General features: G+C 37.3%; 1 protein-coding gene across 1 annotated transcript in view; it reads left to right on the top strand.

Moving 5' to 3' along the window:
• Gpc5 (glypican 5) overlaps positions 1 to 22770 on the top strand; it is a 1347364-nt gene extending 1324594 nt beyond the window's left edge. Inside the window, exon 8 of the mRNA XM_047554610.1 lies at positions 21824 to 22770. Coding sequence (XP_047410566.1) covers positions 21824 to 21981 — 158 coding nt within the window. The 3' untranslated portion in view covers positions 21982 to 22770. The remainder of the gene's footprint in view (positions 1 to 21823) is intronic.
• The last annotated feature ends 409 nt before the right edge of the window (positions 22771 to 23179 follow it).

Raw genomic sequence — 23179 nt, 5'->3', positions numbered from 1 at the left:
TAGTTAATGTGCAACTAAGTTTGCAAATTAGTGTTTTAAGAAATATAGAGTTTTGTAGAGTTCCTCATCTCTGTTTTATAGTTTAAGGTACAAAGAGTGGCTTCATGATGATGTTTTAATAATGGAAAGGACAGAATAGGTCTCCCAGAGTAAAAGGGTAGAGAATAGCATTTGATGAGAAAGTTACCAAATCTGCAAGGTCAAACTGTTGTTCATCCTTCAATAGTAATAACAGTTGATATTTATTGTTGACTTTGTGCTCGGAGTGGTTCTCAGTAATGTATGTGCATGTCCCATAAACAAAAGAACCAGAATTTAAACCAATTTTATTTTTCAAATTTTAACTACTCCACTTCATTATGGTATTTCTTAAATAAAAATATGTATAACACTACAAAACCCATGGATTACCAGGGCTGTGACTCAATATATTCTTAAGTAAATATTTTGTTAATTCACAATAATATTCAGTCCCAATCTGGATCATCTAGAATATAATTTTATAATTGAATTTAAGCCACCAATATCAATATCCACATTTGTGTTTAAAATGGCATTGAATAAAAAGTATAATTTGTCCTCCTATAATGAATGAGAAAGGAACAGAGTGATTTACAAAGACATATGCTCTGATCCCACCAAGAGAAGGCCACATGCTCTCATGGTTCACAATGCAAATGATTATTAATAAAAATGCACCAAAAAATTGGAACCATAATTAATCATCATCTGACCCATAAAAATTTGTCATATGGAAAAGAACTCTTATAGTGCAGTGCCATATTTTAGTTAAGGTTGCACAGAGACATAGAGCCAATAGGGACCTAGACCTTTTTATATATAGGTTCTTGACTGAACCCCAAGGAATGAGAACCAGGAAAATCCATGATGTTGTTCCAGTTCAAAGTTCAGTAGGCTTGAGGCTCAGGAAAAGCCAGCGTGAAGAGAAACCAGAAGATTCTTCTACCCAGGACTAGTCAGCCTTTTTGTTCTATTCAGGCTGTCAACTATTTGATGACATCCACCCACACTAGACAGGGCCAAATACTCTGTTCAATCTACCTACTAACATGCTAATAACATCCAAAATTATCCTCACAGAAACTATCCAAATGATGTTTGGCCAAATATCTAGGTACCCTATCAACCAGGATAGACATAAAATTAACTATCACACTATCCATAAGTATTCATGGTATAGGAGAATTTAGAGTCAGAATGAGCAAATCATCCATCACATTAGTCAATGATAAATTAATGTTATTAATCCCATCATTGTTTGACATTTATTTATAAATTATTTTAGCTTTACCTCATGAAATGTTTGTACATAACTGTATACTTGTTTAGTTACATTGTTATATTTAGTTAACATTGTAAGGAATATATATGAAAAACAAATTTTTCCATTTAAAAGAGCTATAAATTTTACTAATAATATCTGAAACCATATTGCCCAAAAACACAGACACATCTCAAGACAATAATGTAATAAAGTTTAAATTTTGTTTGGGGATAAATTTGCCATTGAGTATGGGATTAATTTGATTGAATCTCATAGCTATAATGATTTTTTGTAATCCTATCCAGTTCTATTTATGCTACAGAATCAGTTAAGAAAAGAATAGCAACATCCCAGATCTTGTCAGTTTGTGTCACAGCTTTAGTGTACCACAAACAAACTAACATTAGTGAGAATGTTATGAGAGACCTTTATCACACATATAATGTGTACCATCTGTTATGACAATCTTTATAACAATAAATTTGTTTTAACTAATAGTTAGATAACTTCTCAAAGCTTTTTCTGCATAAGCTCCTTGAATTTTGTTTCGTGTAGCCAAGGAAACTTTGGAAAAGAAAAGTGTATGAATTTTCAGAGAAGGTACATATTCTGTGGATGGTTACTGGGAAGTTAAAGGTGTATCCATCTAAAGTCTTTTTTTTCTGATACTCATGTTTTCACCATTCTTAGTAATTGTTGGGGTTAGAACTGTGCAACCCAAATCTAGCCCAATATGCAGAAGTGCTGTAGTGTTTTAACACTACTTGGAGAAGCTCATGGAACGTCATTTCCTCCTCGTTCCTCACTTAATCACATTCCATTATATAGTATCCTCTGACTCCACTTTCATGGACATGTTCTCTCTGGATTTTATACAGAGAATTGATTTTTTCCCACATCATTCTGTGCTGAAATTGGCCTGTCCTAAGAACAATGCCATTTTCCCCTTTTTACAACCAAATACCCCAGAATGAAGAGTCTTTTGCATTCCAAAGAGTCCCATACTCCCTAAAACTCAGGGAGTAGAGTTCCCTGGGAAAAGTTAATTTCCCTTTAAATTCTCTGGGAACAGGTGAGTATTATAGGAAAACACAAAGATCAGATGTGCTACATTACAGTTTATTTTTTGTATCTAGCTATTGTGTACTGAGCTTGAATCTTATAGAAATGTATTTATTCAACATGGACCGACTTAGGGGCTCACCCTACACATAAAGAATCATCTTTGTTGAACTTTGAAACTTAAGCACTTACAGATATAAGTGGTAGTAACAGATATAATCTTTGTAGTGATAATTCTTTGATGACTGAGATGATTCTAACTTACTGGATTCCTTTGGACGTGTATGACAACTGACTAGTTCTTATTAATGGTGCAAGTAGTTTGTCCTGTGGCAGGGAGTTGGGTGCTGGATTCTGAGTGGAAGTAAAGAGGCTGGCATCCTGTTTCTGCCTGTCCAAGTGGACCATGCTTATAACTCACTTTGCCTGACTTGCCCTCCAATATCCAAACAATAACTATATTTCTGACTTGGATCAAATTATTGAAGGGTTTTTTCAGATTTAAGATTTTATGTAATTTTCACATGGATCCTGAGAGAAAGCCCTATGACTATTGTGAAAATTTTACAGAGGAATCTGAATCCCAGTGACTATGAATTTTCTAAGGTTTCTGGGTCTTGACCCCAGCTTCTCTTTCCTATAGTCTATTACCTTCTAGCTTGAACTCCAGAAGTTTATGTAGCTTTACTTTGAGTAAATTGAAAAGGAAGAGTTAAGTACTTATTTCCTCATCACTCTCATTTCCACGACCAGGGGTGTAGCTGAGTGGTAGAGCACTTGCCTAGTTTGGTCAAGACCCTGGGTGAGATCCCCAGCATCTAAATAAAAGACAAGAAAAGAAAAAGCTTATTTCTGCTATATTCAAAAAAATCATCTGCTAAATATAAATTACCGTGAATAGCTACTTATAGGTTCAAGGAATAGAAAACACAAGTAAATACGATCACAACTTTGAAGAGCTGAAAATCAAGTGGATGAGATCAATATATGAACCCAAATGTAAGTAAGTGATAAAACATATTTATATAAATTTTAAGACAGTTGATGTTGAAAAGAAGAAAGCAGACACATCTAAGGTAAAACACAGCAGTGTTTGTAACTAGAAAATGATAGGGACAGAGACAGAAAGAACTGATATGACTGTTGTTAAGGTCTACACAGAAAACTTAGCATTAGGTGGGCAAGTTTGCATTGCAACATGGAATTAGATACTGGGGGAACAAAGAATTGTGGGTTTGAGAAAGAATGAATATGGATGTTGTTTATTCCAGGAGATGGAGCACAAGAATGGAAAAATTTCCATATGGGTCAGAGAAGGTGATCCTATAATTTTCAACGTCCATTTGATTCTCTTGCTCACAAATGCATCTGCTATTTAATAATGTCTGGCCAACACAAAGTACAGCAAATAATATATGTAATGATGCTGCACAGTCCATCTGATAGGAACCTCCGATTGAGAACACCTCAAGGGCAATCAGGGAGCCATCACCCCAACCCTAATAACTGCTTGTCCTAATATGTACTGTTTTGTGGAAATAATATCGATCTTCCTGGAGTTGATGGCAATGGCTGTTTTCCTACATCTGTAAATGCCACCTTGGAAAAAAAGAAATTTATGTTTAAGAAATAACTTACACAAATATTTCTAGAAATTTAAGTATTAAATTAAACATATCAATTTATGATACACCTGATAGATAGGATATGAAAACCAAGATAATTCATTCCCATGTAATACAGTAGTAAGTTCCACAATCTCTCTTTCACAAATTCTTAGACATTTTGACAATTTTGAGGCTCTAAGGATTGCCTACTTAAAATTCTTCACCTAATAAAATAAAACAGAGGCAAATTTTATCTTAATTTTCACCTTTCGTTGGGAGAAAAGTTGTCTCCTTATCTTTGTTCACATTTTGCAACAACACTAGCAAGTGAAAATGGTGTACATTTAGTCCATTTCCAACCAGCATCTGAAAAATATGTATTATGAATTCAATAAAAAAGTCTAACTAAAAAACCATTATAGGTCCCAATTCTCTAATTATCCCCATATCTCTGTCAGTAGGCCTTTTACTGATGCATAGGATGAGAGTTGCAAGATTTACCACAAACACACCCTGGATTAATCAATACAGAGGCAAAAGGACAAGCCATCCAATCCTCCAATATGTATTCGACACTGTCGTGTAAGGCAGTTGGTTTTTTTGCCCAGTTTGTTAATAGTAGGAACGATTTGCTGGTAAGTTTCCTGAGAAACTGAAACATTGCTGAATATTTTTAATGAAGATAGTCTTATCAAGGATGATCTTCAAAAATAATTAGCACCTACAGGAGGGTCACTGATCAATCAGAACAGCCACTAATATGAACTGCGCTGGTGCAGACTAGATAAATTCCAAATCTGCCTAGACATACCCAGAGAGTCAGACAGAGTTTCTGTGGCTGGACTCTGGAAACTTTGCCATCAAGATGATGGATTGACCAGACACATTTAATTTTATCCCCTCCTACAACCCACTAAAACTTAGTATAAGATTTTTTTTAATATGTAAAAACCTAAATTTACTGAGTGCTGAGGAAGTAGAAGAGGAGATAGCACTAACAACATTTGGAAGCTGGAAAGCAGATGGAGGAGTAGTACCTAACACAGGATGCCATGGAAAGCCAACTCCTTGCAGCACGGAAGAAAGCAGGGAACCAATCCAATTTGCTCTATGGAATCTTCAAAAGATAAAAGACTCTGATCTGACCTGTAGCTTTTATCATGGTTAATAGCTGTGGATGTGTTTTGTTGGGTGTCAGCTGCAGGAGGAAAAAGCAGGCTATATAGCAAAATAACTGTGGGGACATGGGCAATTTTAACTAGGTCAAAGTCGATGGGGACAAGTGGTTTCAAATAACTTATTTCAAGCCTAAGAATGAATGCTGGGCAAAAGCTATATTATATTAAACAAATTTATGACAACATCCCTACCCCTGGATCTTTAGATTTAGCCAAAGAACTAATGAAGGGAAGTGACATATGTCCCTTCTAGGTAGAAGTTCTTAATGGCCTGCTGGTCTTTTCCACCCTCTGTACTTTTGTCCTCAGGTTCAGGAACATACATGTTGACATAGAACCACCCCACCCTCCACCATGACTGGCAAGGTCATTACTAACAATGTCTCAAAGGCGTTAATTCTGCAGCCTGAGCCCATCCTGACATCCATGGGATCCCCCAACAAATACCGAAAGTCAATTGCACTTGTCCAAAAAGTGCTGAGCTCCATTCATACACTCAGAGTTCAACAAGGTATTTTGACCCCTCTAAAAATTAACATACTACCAAGAATCAGGGATTATTAATTACCTGATACAAGTGAAAAACTCATATTCACAAGCAGAAAACAGAGACTCTGCAGCAAGAAAAAAACTTCAAAGAAAAACTTTATAGCATCTTTATAAGGCCTGAAAAGAACAGGAGGTTCGTATAAAGAAAAAGATGTAATAAGTTAAAATATATGAGAATGTCAATAAAAGGACTTTTTAAAAAAAGTTCAGGAACTCTTCCAGAAAGCAGAAGAAAATGATGGAAACCAGAAGAAAAATCAGAGAAGACCTTCAGGAAATTCATCATTCAAATAATGGAAATTTCAGACACAAAAGAGAGAATGCAAGAATATTTCCCCACCCAGGCAGGCATGCATTTCTAGGTGTAAAGGGCTGAGCATGGAAAATCCAGTAGACCCACATCTAGGGAGATCACCATGAAATTTCAGAACACAGTGGAAGGGGTACTACCTAAACTTGAGTCTTCGCATCCGTGAACTTGATACATTTCTGCATTTATTTTAGGTCTTTAATGGCCTTAGATAAGATTGGCTGTAGGGAGCATGATGCTCCTTTAGTTTTGGCTTCTAATTTAATTGTGCTGTAGTAAAAAGTCCATGTTCTTTGTGTGAAAATTACTCGTTAATTGTTGGTATTTGCTTTGAGTGTTAACGTGCAGTCTCCTTTGCAAACACCTCCTGTGTACTTTAAAAGAGGGCTTGTGTACTAAATCCACTATCCTTAACTGCAGGGATGCTCTCCATGGGTCTGTCTATATCCATCTATTTATATTTGTTCACTAGATAAAACTTGTGAAAGTTGTATCTAGAGCAGTAAGTAGCATTCCTTCCTCCTTCTGAAGTTAGAACCCTTGAAATATATGCATGAGTGTCACCAGATAAAAATGAATATGTCTTATTTTACAGTTTAAGCTGGAACGGAAACTATGTGCTTATGGTGCCTAATGTTTCACCTAAGATATATCATAAAGTCACAAGCATAGCTAAAAAAATTTACAGATTTCCTCAAAAGGAACAGAGTTTGCCTCCGTTTACCACAAGGTAAAGAGCAGGAAAGAGCACATCTTCTCTGTGGGCAGGCAAATCCAGATGGGGATGAGAAACCAAGAGCACAGCAGGTGGGCTCTTCATGAGCAGTCAGATCAGTCTGCCCTGCTCCTTAGTGATCAGGAGGTGCACAGAAGGCCAGCAGAAGTGAGGAATGTGACCCAGAAGGCATTGGGGCAAAGGAATTCCCCGATGATTCTGGTTACCAAGCCAACCAGTTCCGTTAATTGTCATCCATTTGAGCAATCCATTGCTGAGACGGTGGTAGTAAAATCTCCACAGTGACTGTGGGTGTTTATTTTGAGAATAGGCTAAAGGTCATTAGGCTCAAAATTGTTCTCTCTATGCATTGAATAGTTTCTCTTGTTATTATGTGATGACTTCCATTACCTTCTTAATTCTCTAAGCCCATTCTCTCTTTTATTTATAAAACAGTATCAGTCATTTCTTGCTTATTATTTTCCTGAAGTATATTTTTCCAGACTTCCCATCCTTTCTGCATTTGGGTGTGCTGCTAAATTTTTTTTAAAATTCCAAACCAAACCATTTCCTATTTTAATTGAACATATTTCACTCAGAGATTACTAAATTATTTGCTTACAGCTTTAATATCTGATTTTTGGGCTTTTGGTTGCCAGGTTTTATTTGTTTCTTTGTTTCTTTGTTCCTTTTTGACTCCTGTTATATTTTATTAATCCTGTGTTTCTCCATGGATTAGTAATGTATGTATTCCATAATACATTTTTAAGTGTTTAGCCTTGAACTTTTAACATTCATTAAAATACATACTTGTCTGGACAAAACTTAAAAGTTTAATTAAGATTTCTCACTTCTTTCCAAACCGTACAAATCAGTTAAAATTTTTTAACAATTATTTTCAAGTGTCGTAATCACGTCGTATTAACCCCAGACTTAATCATGGTTTTTTCATCCAGTGCTCACAAAGTTACTTTGATGTTTGTTGATTACTCTGATCTCATCAAAGCTTTCATCCAACTCTTTCATTCCAAGCTCAGTTTCTTGCATTTTTAAGTGTCTTCGTTAGTAATTATTTTAGAATTGATTGCTAGGGGTTAAAACACTGACTCTTTGTTGAAAATACCCTCATTTCTTCCACATAGTTTAATCTATATAGAATTCAATGTTGGCATCTGAATTTACAGTAAATTAATCTACTTATTTTAGCTTCTATTATTGCTTTTTAAAATTAATCTACTGTTTTCCTCTTATAAAGGAATCTGTCTTTTCCCTGGTCACTTTAAAAATTTTATATTTGTATTTATCATTACCATGTGACTAGATGTCAATTTTTTTTACTATTTTAATTTACAATAGTTTAAAATTCGTACTATCATCAATGTAAACAAAATACAACAAACTTTTTCTAATTTCATTAATAAAACTAACAGTATTTTTTTTCAGCTTATAGTTAATATTTATTCTATTTCATGTACTCAATGAAGGACTCAAACTCTAACTAGACATAGGAAGAATACAAATTGTACTTATGATTAACCTATTTATTTATTAAGTGGGAAAAATATCTTTAAACTTAATCATAAACACTAAGAAAGCAATGAAACCAAACACCACATCAAAGCTCAGAGGAATACTCTCACATACTTATATATAACTTTTAGAGAATTTGTATACTAAAAGAAATCACAAGTTCCTTACAAATTTGAGCAAATCATAATTGCTTATTTATAACTTCATCTAAGTATTAATATTAAACTTTATTGTATGTTATTTTGTGTCCCAGCACCATGAAATCTCCACAGTATTCTCTATAATCTGAATCTAAGGATATATTGATTATTAGTATTAAAAGCAACTGTACATGGAGACATGCCACACCTATGGCCCCCAAGAGGGAGGATAATTTTTCAACAGAGCAATGTCAAGTGTTGAATCCTCTGCTCCAACAGAACATACTAACAGTATTTTATCAACCTTTTACTTTATTTTTTTTTATTGTAAACAAATGGGATACATGTTGTTTCTCTGTCTGTACATGGCGTAAAGGCATACCATTTGTGTAATCATAAATTTACATAGGGTAATGTTGTTTGATTCATTCTGCCATTTTTTCCCTTCCCCCCTCCCCTCCCACCCTTCCCCTCCATCTATACAGTCCTTCCTTCCTCCATTCCTGCCCCACTCCCTAAACCCAACTCCAACCCCAACACTAACCCTTCCCACCTCCCCATTATGTGTCATCATCCACTTATTAGCGATATCATTCTTCCTTTGGTTTTTTGAGATTGGCTTATCTCACTTAGCATGATATTCTCCAGTTTCATCCATTTGCCTGCAAATGCCATAATTTTATCATTCTTTATGGCTGAGTAATATTCCATTGTATATATATATACCACATTTTCTTTATCCATTCATCAATTGAAGGACATCTAGGTTGGTTCCACAATCTGGCTATTGTGAACTGAGCAACTATGAACATTGATGTGGCTGTATCTCTGCAGTATGCTGATTTTAAGTCCTTTGGGTATAGGCCAAGGAGTGGGATAGCTGGGTCAAATGGTGGTTCCATTCCAAGTTTTCTAAGGAATCTCCACACTGCTTTCCAGAGTGGCTGCACTAATTTGCAGCCCCACCAGCAATGTAAGAGTGTACCTTTCTCCCCACATCCTCGCCAACACCTGTTGTTGCTTGTATTCTTGATAATCGCCATTCTAATTGGGGTGAGATGGAATCTTAGGGTGGTTTTGATTTGCATTTCTCTTATTACTAGAGATGTTGAACATTTTTCCATATGTTTGTTGATTGCTTGTAGATCTTCTTCTGTGAAGTGTCTAACCATTTCCTTAGCCCATTTGTCGATTGGATTATTTGCATTCTTGGTGTAGAGTTTTTTGAGTTCTTTATAGATTCTGGAGATTAGTGTTCTATCTGAAGTATGATTGGCAAAGATTTTCTCCCACTCTGTAGGCTCTTTCTTCGCATTGCTGACAGTTTCCTTTGCTGAGAGAAAGCTTTTTAGTTTGAATCTATCCCATTTATTAATTCTTGCTTTTATTTCTTGTGCTATGGGAGTCCTGTTGAGGAAGTCTGGTCCTAAGGCGACATGTTGAAGCTCTGGACCTACTTTTTCTTCTATAAGATGCATGGTCTCTGGTCTGATTCCGAGGTCCTTAATCCATTTTGAGTTTAGTTTTGTGCATGGTGAGAGATATGGGTTTAGTTTCATTCTGTTGCATATGGATTTCCAATTCTCCCAGCACCATTTGTTGAAGAGGCTATCTTTTCTCCATTGCATATTTTTGGCCCCTTTGTCTAGTATGAGAAAATTGTATTTATTTGGGTTTGTGTCCGTGTCCTCTATTCTGTACCATTGATCCACCTTTCTATTTTGGTACCAATACCATGCCGTTTTTGTTACTATTGCTTTGTAGTAGAGTTGAAGATCTGGTATTGCGATACCCCCTGCTTCACTCTTTCTGCCAAGGATTGCTTTAGCTATTCTGGGTTTTTTATTCTTCCAGATGAATTTCATAATTGCTTGCTCTATTTCTGTAAGGTACATCATTGGGATTTTAATTGGAATTGCATTGAATCTGTATAGCACTTTTGGTAGTATGGCCATTTTGACAATATTAATTCTTCCTATCCAAGAACATGGGAGATCTTTCCATCTTCTAAGGTTTTCTTGAATTTCTTTCTTTAGTGTTCTGTAGTTCTCATTGTAGAGGTCTTTCACCTCTTTTGTGAGATTGATTCCCAAATACTTTATTTTTTTCAAAGCTATTGTGAATGGGGTAGTTTTCCTAATTTCTCTTTCTGAAGATTCATCGCTTATGTATAAAAATGCCTTAGATTTATGTGCATTGATCTTATATCCCGCTACTTTACTGAATTCACTTATGAGATCTAAAAGTTTTCTGGTGGAATTTCCTGGTTCCTCTAAGTATACCATCATATCATCAGCAAATAGGGATAGTTTGAGTTCTTCTTTTCCTATTCGTATCCCTTTAATTTCTTTGGTCTGTCTAATTGCTCTGGCTAGAGTTTCAAGGACGATATTGAATAGAAGTGGTGAAAGAGGGCATCCCTGCCTTGTTCCAGTTTTTAGAGGGAATGCTTTCAGTTTTTCACCATTTAGAATGATATTAGCCATGGGTTTAGCGTAGATGGCCTTTACAATGTTAAGGAATGTTCCCACTATCCCTATTTTTTCTAGTGTTTTGAGCATGAAGGGGTGATGTATTTTATCAAATGCTTTTTCTGCATCTATCGAAATAATCATGTGATTCTTGACTTTAAGTCTATTGATATGGTGAATGACATTGATTGATTTCCTGATGTTGAACCAACCTTGCATCCCTGGGATGAAACCCACTTGATCATGGTGCACTATCTTTTTAATATGTTTTTGTATGCGATTTGCTAAAATTTTGTTTAGAATTTTTGCGTCAATGTTAGAATTTTCTTTCCTCGATGTGTCTCTGTCTGGTTTAGGAATCAGGGTAATATTGGCTTCATAGAATGAGTTTGGGAGAGTTCCCTCCTCTTCTATTTTCTGGAATACTTTGAGAAGTAGTGGAATGAGCTCTTCTTTAAAAGTTTTGTAGAACTCAGCTGAGAACCCATCTGGTCCTGGACTTTTCTTTGTTGGAAGGCTTTTGATGACTTCTTCTATTTCATTACTTGAAATTGGTCTATTTAAATTGTGTATGTCCTCCTCGTTCAGTTTAGGCAATTCATATGTCTCTAGAAACCTGTTGATGTCTTCGAAATTTTCTATTTTGTTGGAGTATAGATTTTCAAAATAGCTTCTAATTATGTTTTGTATTTCAGTCGTGTCTGTTGTGATATTTCCTTGTTCATTCCGAATTTTAGTGATTTGGGTTTTCTCTCGTCTTCTCTTTGTTAGTGTGGCTAAAGGTTTATCAATTTTGTTTATTTTTTCGAAGAACCAACTATTTATTTTGTCAATTTTTTGTATTGTTTCTTTTGTTTCAATTTTGTTGATCTCAGCTCTGAGTTTAACTATTTCCTGTCTTCTACTACTTTTGGTGTTGGTCTGTTCTTCTTTTTCTAGGGCTTTGAGCTGTAGTGTTAGGTCGTTTATTTGTTGAGCTTACTTCTTTTATTAATGCGCTCCATGAAATAAATCTTACTCTAAGTACTGCTTTCATAGTGTCCCAGAGATTTTGATATGATGTTTCTTTGTTCTCGTTTACCTCTAAGAATTTTTTAATTTCCTTCCTAATATCTTCTGTTATCCATTCATCATATAATAGCATATTGTTTAATCTCCAGGTGTTGGAGTAGTTTCTGTTTTTTACTCTTTCATTTATTTCTACCTTCAATCCATTATGATCTGATAGAATACAAGGTAGTGTCTCTATCTTCTTGTATTTGCTGACATTAGCTTTGTGGCATAATATATGGTCTATTTTAGAGAAGGATCCATGTGCTGCTGAGAAGAAAGTGTATTCGCTCTTGGTTGGATGGTATATTCTATAAACGTCTGTTAAGTCTAAATTATTTATTGTGTTATTGAGATCTATAGTTTCTTTGTTCAATTTTTGTTTGGAAGATCAGTCCAGTGGTGAAAGAGGCATGTTAAAATCACCTAGTATTATTGTGTTATGGTCTATTTGGTTTCTAAAATTGAGAAGGATTTGTTTAACATACATGGATGAGCCACTGTTTGGGGCATAGATGTTTATGATTGTTATATCTTGCTGATTTATGCTTCCCTTAAGCAGTATGAAATGTCCTTCTTTATCCCTTCTGACTAACATTGGCTTGAAGTCCACATTATCTGAAATGAGGATGGATACTCCAGCTTTTTTGCTGAGTCCATGTGCATGGTATGTTTTTCCCCATCCTTTCACCTTTAGTCTATGGGTATCTCTTTCTATGAGGTGAGTCTCTTGCAGGCAACATATTGTTGGATCTTTCTTTTTAATCCAATCTGCCAGTCTATGTCTTTTGATTGATGAATTCAGGCCATTAACATTCAGGGTTATTATTGAGATATGATTTGTATTCCCAGTCATTTGGTTCATATTTAAAATTTTTGACACATCTTGGTTCCTCCTTTATTTGACAGTTCCTTTAGGATAATTCCTCCCTTTGCTGATTTGCTTCTTTGTTTTTTCTCTTCCTCATGAAATATTTTGCTGAGAATGTTCTGTAATGCTGGCTTTCTTTTTGTAAATTCTTTTACCTTTTGTTTATCATGGAATGATTTTATTTCATCATCAAATTTGAAGGTAAGTTTTGCTGGGTATAAGATTCTTGGTTGGCATCCATTTTCTTTCAGAGCTTGAAAAATGTTGTTCCAGGCCCTTCTAGCTTTTAGGGTCTGGATTGAAAAATCTGCTGATATCCGTATTGGCTTCCCCCTGAATGTAATTTGGTTCTTTTCTCTCACAGCCTTTAAAATTCTACTTTATTTTGTATGTTAGGTATTTTCATTATAATGTGCCTTGGTGTGGGTCTGTTGTAATTTTGTGTATTTGGAGTCCTATAAGCCTCTTGGACTTGATTTTCCATTTCATTCTTCAGATTTGGGAAATTTTCTGATATTATTTCTTCAAATAGATTGTTCATTCCTTTGGTTTGTTTCTCTAAGCCTTCCTCAATCCCAATAATTCTCAAATTTGGCCTTTTCATGATATCCCATAGTTCTTGGAGATTCTGTTCATGATTTCTCACCATCTTCTCTGTTTGTTCAACTTTGTTTTCGAGGTTAAATATTTTGTCTTCAATATCTGAAGTTCTGTCTTCCAGCTGTTCTATCCTATTGGTTATGCTTTCTATGGAGTTCTTAATTTGGTTTATTGTTTCCTTCATTTCAAGGATTTCTGTTTGTTTTTTTTTCAATATCTCTCTTTATTGAAATGATCTTTTGCTTCCTGAATTTGCTCTGTTAACTGTCCATTGGTGCGATCGTTCAATGCCTGCATTTGCTCTTTCATCTCATCGTTTGCTTCCCTAATCATTTTAATTATGTACATTCTGAACTCCCTTTCTGTCATTTCTTCTGCCATGCTGTCGTTGGATTTTATTGATGTAACATCTAGATTTGTTTGGGGCATTTTCTTCCCTTGTTTTCTCATATTGTTCAGGAATCAGTGGGTCATTAAGATATTGCAGATTTCCTCTATCTACTTATAATGTCCCTGAAGATTGCTAGTATATCCCCTCTTATCCTTCAGTAGCCTGAAGTCTTGGAGGAGGTTGATAATGCAGAGCTCCACGAAGAAGCTGCCTCTCTAGGGGTGGTAACCCTCAGGTGGCGTATATTCCCTGCTAGTGGGCAGAGGTGCCTCCACTTGTTGACCAATGGTCATCCAATGGAGAACTAGACTGCGGGCTGAGGCAAGGCCTGTTTGTGTCTATGTCTCTGGTTTTACCGTCCCTGTGGGAAAACCTCCCCCGGCCGGGAAGAGTCACTCGGTGGGGACGTCTCGCTGGTCAGTTGCCCTCCTAGAGGTTCCCCTCAATCTACAACTACCACCTGGGCTGGGCTGTCTTCCTCTGCAACGATCCCAGGGGCCCGGACCTACCTCCTGGGCCTGGGAGCCTCACCCTTCGCAGGCGAGTCTCCTTAGGCTGCCTCTCCCAGAGAATCTGCCCGCCGCCCTGGAAACTTCGCTCCGCCCCTAGGTGTATCTCTGTGCAGCTCTTCCAGCAAGAAGCCACCTAGCTCCTGGGACCCTGCTCTGCACCAATCACCTGGCTATGCAGCCCCACCCCTGAGCCACCACCTGGAGCCCCGTACAATAGCTCCGAGACCCAGAGACCTGCCACACACCTCCTCCTCCGGACAGCCTCCCGGTTTCCGACGCAGTCACTAGGAGTCCAAACAACTCACTTCGGGTCTCCTCCTCCCGCCAACCACCCGTAGCCCTAGGCAGTCACTCCAAGTCCAAGTGACCCGCTCTGTTCCTCCTCCTCCTCCTTGGGGTAGCCCCCCAGGTGTTCAGGAGCGGTGGCTCCGAGACCAAGTGACTCACCACACTCCTCCTCCAGGCAGGCCACCGGTGTTCAGGAGCGGTAGCTTTTAGTCCAATCAACTCACCACTCGCCTCCTCCTCTGGCAACCGCCTGTGGTTCTGATGCAGTCACTCCCAGACTAAGCGTCCCACTGCTCTCCTCCTCCAGGCAGGCCACCAGTGTTCTGGAGCAGCTGCTCCGAGTTCAAACAGCTCGTCACGCAGCTCCTCCTCCGGCAACCGCCCGCGGCTCTGATGCAGTCACTCCCAGGTCAAGCAACACGCCGCGCTCCTCCTCCTCCTCCGGGCAACCTCCGGGCACTCAGGAGCGCCCACTCTGAGTTCAAACAGCTCACCACGCAGCTCCTCCTCTGGCAACCGCCCGTGGCTCTGATGCAGTCACTCCTAGACCAAGCGTCCCGCCGCGCTCCTCCTCTTCCTCCAGGCAACCCCCCAGTGTTCAGAAGCGGTCGTTCTGGGTCCAAACAGCTCGCCACCCAGCTCCTCCCCAGGCAGCTGCCCGGAGCCCCAGCGGCTGCTCGAGTCCAAGCACTGTGCTGAGCCGCCTCCTCTACGATGATCCCAGTTGTCCGTGTTTACCGCTCCAGCGGGGGGAGGGGCGTCTCGCCGAGCAACTCCACTTCACAAATTCCCTGCGTTCCGGGGCTACCGCCCCATCCGGGACACCTCCCCAACGGGAGAGACTCACCCGGCGGCTTTGAGTTGGTCCCAAGTCTCTCACTATCTCCTCTTTTGAATCTTGCGTCCTGGAGCAACGTGAAATGCAGCCGCCCTCTAGGCCGCCATCTTGGCCCGCCCTCTCTCAACCTTTTACTTTATAAAAATTCTCAGAAATAGTAAAAATTATTACAGACTGCCTATATATTCTTATAACTAAGTATATGACTGAGGACTATAGTATAATTAATAGGTGTGCTTTTAATACTTTAATTACCAACTATGCAATAAACGACCATTCACAATTTCTCTTTGAAAATTAGTTCTAGAAGAAATTTTTGAAAAAATATTTCTAAAATATCCAACAGTAGTAGTATTATAAAAATGCTTAGAATAATATGATACTTTCAAATTGGATGTGTCTCTGGCTCTTTTTTTTTTATAGTCTTCAAAAATAAATACAGCAAACAGGAAAAAAGAACTGGATAATCATTATGGCATAAAATACAGCAACAGGAACTGGTGCCAGATCTTAACAATATTCTCTCCATGTCAAGTTCTATCCTGAGACAAAAAATCTATCATTAATTATGGGAGAGTCACCAAAAAATTGTTTGATACATAACAAATATATGATAATGATTCTCTATGGTACTAGAGCTACAATATCACTATTGATATCACAATAAAGCATACTATTTGAAAGTAACCTTTGATTTATAGTCAAATATATATAATTCATTGTTCAACTTACTAGCAATTGGGATTACTCCATTACTCTTACAGAGTTTGTCGGTAAAAGGAAAGCTAATGAAATCGACCAAATTATGCTATGTACATGTGTGGATATGCCCTGGTGAGTTTCACCTTTATGTGTGTCTATGAAACACCAATTAAAAAGACTATAAATAAATAGAAGGAAGATCAGTGAAATGGAGGAAGGGAAAGAGGAATAAGGTATAGGGGAGGGAAAGAGAGGAAAGAGGAAGTACTGGGGACTGAAATGGAGCAAACTCTACTCCATGCATATATGGTTGTGTCAAAATGAACCCAACTATAATGCACTAATAAATTTTTTTAAAGGAAGGCTAATGATTGCAATAAAATTTTAAAAGGAATCAAAAGAACTGTCCCACCAAAAATTTAAAGAGGCTACTATGAGGACAGCCTCAATGGTTAATCAGACTTTCTCAATGTAAAATACAGAATCACAAAGATAACCTTTAGTGATGAATGTCCAAGAGGTTACAGGGTTACCAGGGACATTGCTGCTACAACCATACAGTCGCTCTGTTTTGATTTTAGGATTATACAGAAGAACCCATGGATAAATGAAAAAATAACTCAGAATTTTTTCAGGGTATATCCTGGTTTCAAATGACCCAAATTATTGGGTAGACTTCTCTAATCATACTTCCAGGATATGGAATCTTAGTAGATTAATTCCACTGGATTAGGATATGACTGTATATCCATAAGCACCTATATTCAGAAAATACTTGTCAATTCCTCATAAGGGATCTTTGCCATTATATCACCACTCTTCTTATTAGATGTAAAAGTCTAAGTTCATATATAATTCAAATCTTTCATTTCACATTCTGAGTTTCTGTAGTGTAATTTTTCTCTTTAGGTTAAAAGAAAATGAGTAGGAGAAACATGTTTTTATAATTTTACAATTCTCTGCCCTGGATTAAGCTCCTAATTTATTCATTCACCCAATTATTACTAAAAGCTTACTAGGTCAATATAAAAATTAATGAGGGAGTCTCTACTCTCAAAGAAACATAGCCATAGCCAATTAGAGTTAAAAGAACCTTAAAGATCTTGAAAGTGTATCTATAAATTCTACCAAAATACATTTTTCTATATCAATAAGTATCTACTGCTGGATGTTATTTTGAAATAAATGGATGCATCTAATATTCTTAACCCAATTCCTTACTAATAGACAATTAATGGCCTATAATTTTTTTTACTAACAATTCACTACTTAACATTTTGTGAATAAATATGTGCACATTTTCTTAATTATTCCCACAGAATTGCTTCATAAAAACAGAATTATTGTGTCTAGGTAAACATACATTTTAAACACTTTTGATGTATTTTGGCAAATTTCCCTGAAGAAGGGCTTTTCTTGCCAACACTGGTTTTATTCCCCGCTCTGTCCTGCTTCTGCCAATGGGGCAATAGATAATTGCTTTCTCACTGTGTTTATGATTGTACTTATTTGCATCCAGTAACAATAATTTTTCTTAAAGTCCATTTTTATTGTAATTAGCCATATTTTCTGTCACTACTGCTCTATGGGATCATGTGTGGGTTTCACCTGGATTGTAAGAACTCTATGTTAAAGATGTTATTCCTTCCTGTGATAAACATGCAATATATTCTCCACTTTGCAGTTTGTCCCCTTACTTTTCTTATTGAGTTTTGGGTTATACAGATGTTCTCTTCTTTATGAAATCTTTACAGATTTTGCCTAAAATACCTACAAGTTTTTCCCCACTTCCAAAAAGCAAGAAATATTAATGTATACATTTTGTTCACTTTTTCATGATTTATATTTAAGGTTTGGGTTCTGCAAACACTTACTTTAGGGAATGCTGCGGGATAAAAATTTAGCTTGTTTTTCAAATATTAATTTAATTTTCTAGCTAGCAAGATGTTTTGACTCACTCTCCTCTCACACTGAAAATGCGCTCATTGTATGGTTGTTAAAATACTTTCATCTTAAAGTTCATGGCCAAAGTCATCTACCAGATTGCAGCAAGGACAGAATTTGTGAGTTCCAAGCTTTGGAGACGTAGTGACCAAGAGTATGGTCCTGGAGCCCGTGGGAACCACGGTTGGGTGGCACCCAATTGAGTTTGAGCACAGCCGTGTTACCTTGAGTAAGTTAGTACATCTGCACCTGTCCTAATTCTTAGAACGGGCTGTTGTGAGTGATCTGTTGAGCAGCATTTATTAAAAGCACACCATGGAACAGACATATTTTAAAGTGCCAAGACTGTAACTACCTTGGAAACAGATCACTTCTAGAAACAAATTATTCTGACTTCAGAATAAACTAAATGTTGAATTCAAATACTATTCTATAGTCCTGCTCCTGACCTTCATATCTGCCCCAGTGGAATGGAGGAAAAGACACTTGGTATTTTTTGTTGTGATTTTTTAAACTCATCTAAGTGTGAAGAAATTGTATATGGGCTTACTGTGCATTCAGTCTCTGGCATACTGACACACCCAGCAGTGAGCAGATTTGGTGAATGAGTGAGCAAATTGGTAACAAACAAATTCCAGCCCAGGCAATTTTATTAAAAATAGAGAAAATAAATTATCTTTAAAGATAATCTTCTTTGCTTAGTGAAATGAAGAGAATTTATAATCCGTAAGAAGATGGAATAGAGATATGTAGTGGGGGGGGACACTCCTCTGCTTCAAGGAAAAAAGCAGGTGTACTTGTGACAAGAAGCTGGGATTGTCTCCAAGTGCCCTCCTCTATTCTATCTCCGAGTGCTTCCAGTTGCTTAATATGCAAAATTGGCACATAAGCAGCCATCCCAAATGTCAAGGAAGTAGAGAGGAGAATCTCCTAATGCACTTTACAAGTAACATGATTGATCATCTTTGTTCACGACTTAAATTTTGATTTGTTGGCGCTCGGAGTTGGTGCAGCAGGTGATCTTCACACACACCGGGTAGCCGCTTCTGGGTTGGATGTCCTGCCTCTGCTGCCAGCACAGTGCCTAACCTCCCAGGGCCGGTTTCCTCTTCTATACAAACAGGAACAAAATCAGTGCCTGCTGCATGAGATTGTTGTAAAAATTAAACTAGTTGTTATTTGTGAAGTACTCAGAACGGTACCTGGTGCCAGAGCAAGTACGCAGCAAATATTACCAAAGAATCAATGCACTCCACCTCCTCCGCAGAGGCTTCAAGATATAACCAGGTTACATTCCTTCCAGAGACTTCATAGAACCATAGGGCATGTACCCAACTGTTAATATTACATTTAGTTTTTTAATAACACAACTGTCTATCTTTTCCCCACTGGACTATATGCTTCCATGGGCAAAAACACGAATTTTTGGCATCTTTTTTGTGTTGCAATTATGCACAGAAAAGATTATTAAAAAATCACTTTGTTTCTGTTTAATCTATGAGTGTAATAAATTCCCAAACTAATTTTTCTCTGTGAGTCTTTGGCTAGGTTTGGTATAATTTTTTAGTTTAGTTAATTAAATTTCTTTAAGAAAACAATCATTGTATCAAATAATCATGGACCTGGCCTTTCCAGCACACTAACATTTCTGCACAGATGTCAAGACCGGTTGTGACTTGATCCGTTACTGCAAACATAACTGCCAGTTCTTAATGAGATCTTGAATTCTTTCCACATGCTTCTTACACAAGGGTAATAATCCACTAGGACTGTTACACTTACTACGAACATCTCTGCCTTGGGTGTTCAAGTGGCGTCTGGTTGAAGGCAGTCTAGCTCTCCTGAGGTCACGTGACTCCCAGGCTAGGGACTGACCTTCTCTCTGCTTGACCATTTCTGTTCACCATGACAACCCCCGGACCTGGACTCAGTGCCTGGTTCACAGATGAATAGCTTTAGAAGACGTTTAAAAAGTTATTCATGAATTCCATCCAGATACCAATTCACAATGCTTAAAAAAGAAAAGTAAATCCCTTAAATTTATGTAGTTATCTTGGAAAAAACAAGGTATTTTTAATTGCCTAGAGTCCTCAAATCTCCATGTTAAGCTCTAGCTTAACAAGAGGTATAAAACCATGACTAAAATATTCACATTCCACTCCAGTCCCTATAAAAAATAAAAAAAAAAAAGAATCCCTAGTTTATTCATCTTACCTAATGACACAGAAGGGCAAAACAAGTACCCAAACAATGAATAATAATGCAAGAACTCCAGCTGTGAAATCAATAGTCACTGCGGTAGAGCTTGGCTTGGTTTTAACTCGCTCATCCCTGAATGAAGCGGAGCTTCGTTTCTGAATTGTGTATGTATTGACCTAATTACATAAATATTGACTTTTTCTTAAATGAAGCTTTTTTTTTTAACTTCACTGTAATTATGATGTCAATATTTGTGGCTGTAGTAACACTGAATTTAAATCTGTTCATGGGACAGATTGTTACATGCCATTGAGATAATTCAGAGTCATACCAGTGACACTAACTAACAGATAGATCAGTAATGCCCTAAATATACTAATAGAAACTTCTTTAAAAAGACAATTACTTCATCCCAGATAATTTAGGAGCTGGTCTCTTCCTTAGCTTGTCATGTTTCAAAACACACAGAAGTAATGATGCGGATGTGACTGGGTCTTGACTAATGCCTGACTTTCTTTTTTTAATCCAACACTGATCCCTAACTTCAGTCTCCAATTTACCTATTGACAAATTCCTTGATCTACTGACAGATGTCTGTGCCCCCATCTCCGCATCTGTGTGCACATAAGGGATCAATTCACCATTTTTTGTTATTTTTTTAAAATATATTTCCAATAAAGATTCTATGCCTGATCTCTCTCATGTGTGAAATCTAAAGCAGTCAAACTCAAAAAAGTATAGACAGGTGATTGCCAGGGGCTTCAGGTAGAGAGGAAAGGGGAGATGCTGGTCAAAAGGAGTGAAGTTTCATTTAGGAAGAATAAGTTTTTTGAAACTATTGCACAGGATGGGAACTATAATGAATAATAATGTATATTTCAAAATTGCTACAAAAGTAAATTTCACATGTTCTCACTGCAAAAAAGGAGCATGGATATATTAATTAGCTTGATTTAATTATTCCACATTGTATTGATAAATCATATCATCACTTCATACTCCACAAACATATACAAATATAATTTGTTAATGAAAAATAAAAATAAAGTTACAAAAGAGCTTATGTCCAATTATTCCGGTAGGGTCTAGTGATCCTATTGATTCTAAATAAATACGGTCTACAGAAATTCTACATTTAAAAAATTCCTGTCCAATTATTTCCTCTTACCTGGTTTTATTTTCATAAGAAAAATTTTCAGTTACCTACAGGCGGTGCATCTCTGGGACAAACAAAAATGCTGTACCTCAGGATATTTATTATTGCTGTCATCACTATTACTACTACTACTATTACTACTACTACTACTAGTTTGTCTTCTAACTAATAAGCGAAATAAGAGAAATGTCCTGAAAGCTTTACAAAGCAAGAAAGTTTTAGGTTTTGCTCTCGCGGTATTTCTGGGATTCCCACCTGGTGCAATAGGGCAGGATCCCCCCACCACATTTGTCTTTTGGAGTTAGGCCAACACCGAGGGCGCCACTACAAAGCCACGGTGCCTGCACTCTGGGTTTAAAAGCTGCTCCAGACTCTCGAAGCAAGGAGTCATGCGTCAGTCTGTGCTTTCTTCTTTGCTTCTGCAGGGATGCCGGATGGTATGAACTTCACTGACATAAAGCGAATCCATCACACAGGCGGCAGCAGTACCCTGGACTCCACTGGAGCAGGAGGTGCAGCAGGGACCCAGCCTATGACGTTCCTTCTGCTGGGTGTGCTGATACTACTTCCAGGGCTGTGGTAACAGAACTCTTCTGCCTTGATATCTCTTACTGCGGTCTTGATTTCTCCCTTCTCTCCATATACCTGGAATAGAAGATCTTTTCAATGTAACAGTTATATTTATGACAAGGTCTGACACACTAACTTCATACAAGCCAAGTTGGGATATTCACCATTACCTAAACAACAATGTTTAAATGGTAGACTCTTAAAATGCGCCTTCCTTGAATCTAACTTAAACCTTCTTAAATTCTGAAAGGTTACATCTGAAAATGTGAAAGTTCAGAAGTGACTTCGAATAAGAAGGATTTAGTGTATCAGTAATTTTGTTCTTCTCAATTCAAAACCCCTTCTTTTCTACATTAAAAAATATTTTCATTTGAAGGTGTATTTGCCAGACACAACAATACTATGTGTTTCTTAAAGCTCTGGAAATAGAATCACATTAAGTCAATCAAACACACAATGGCAAGTATTATGCATGCATTGTCAAGAGATTCCTCCATTTTTGCAAGCTAAAGAAGGAAATTACTAAAAGTCTTTAAGTTATAGAGTAGATTACTAAGGAGATTTCACATTGTTTCAAAAACAAAGTTTGATAAATTTTATCCACTGTAACTTAGCCACTGACAAATCTTAAAGCTGAGTATCTTCCTAGCACCTGACTTGTATCCCATTATATTCAAAATGCATCTTTGATGTTGTGACCCCGACCCCTCCTCTCTCTTAGCCCGATGGATTTAGATATGTTGCAAAGCACACTCATGCTCTAGGACTATCTCCAATAAAGCTACTAATTATTTGATCAAAACTTGGAGAACATTGTTCATTTTCTCCGGGCAAAAAAGATAGAGTCTCTCATTTTCAAAATATGATTTGCTACTTCTTTTTAAAGACTGATGTTGAACAAGCAGTTGGTACCTATGCATTCCCAAGGGGCTGATGAATACAGACAGGTAGTGGCACAGAAGATGTGGCATGCAATGCTTTAACACTTCTCCTAAGTGCAGATTAGCAGAGCTAATCCACCGTCCTTAATTTCCCTGTTGTGATAAAGTGCCTCAGCGGACACTGATGGGACACATGGAAGTCCGCACCTCAGGAAGAAGAGATAAGTCAGCTTTTATTAAGAAGTTTCACATCCAGTCGATAGCTAGAAAATATAATTAATACGCAGTCACAGAATAGAAAAGAGACATGCTGAACTTTTAAAGTTAAAA

Source organism: Sciurus carolinensis, chromosome 5 (genome assembly GCF_902686445.1).
Source record: "Sciurus carolinensis chromosome 5, mSciCar1.2, whole genome shotgun sequence".
Taxonomy (NCBI): domain Eukaryota; kingdom Metazoa; phylum Chordata; class Mammalia; order Rodentia; family Sciuridae; genus Sciurus; species Sciurus carolinensis.
The sequence above is the reverse complement of the archived record's forward strand: the minus strand, read 5'-3'. Positions and strand labels throughout refer to the sequence as shown.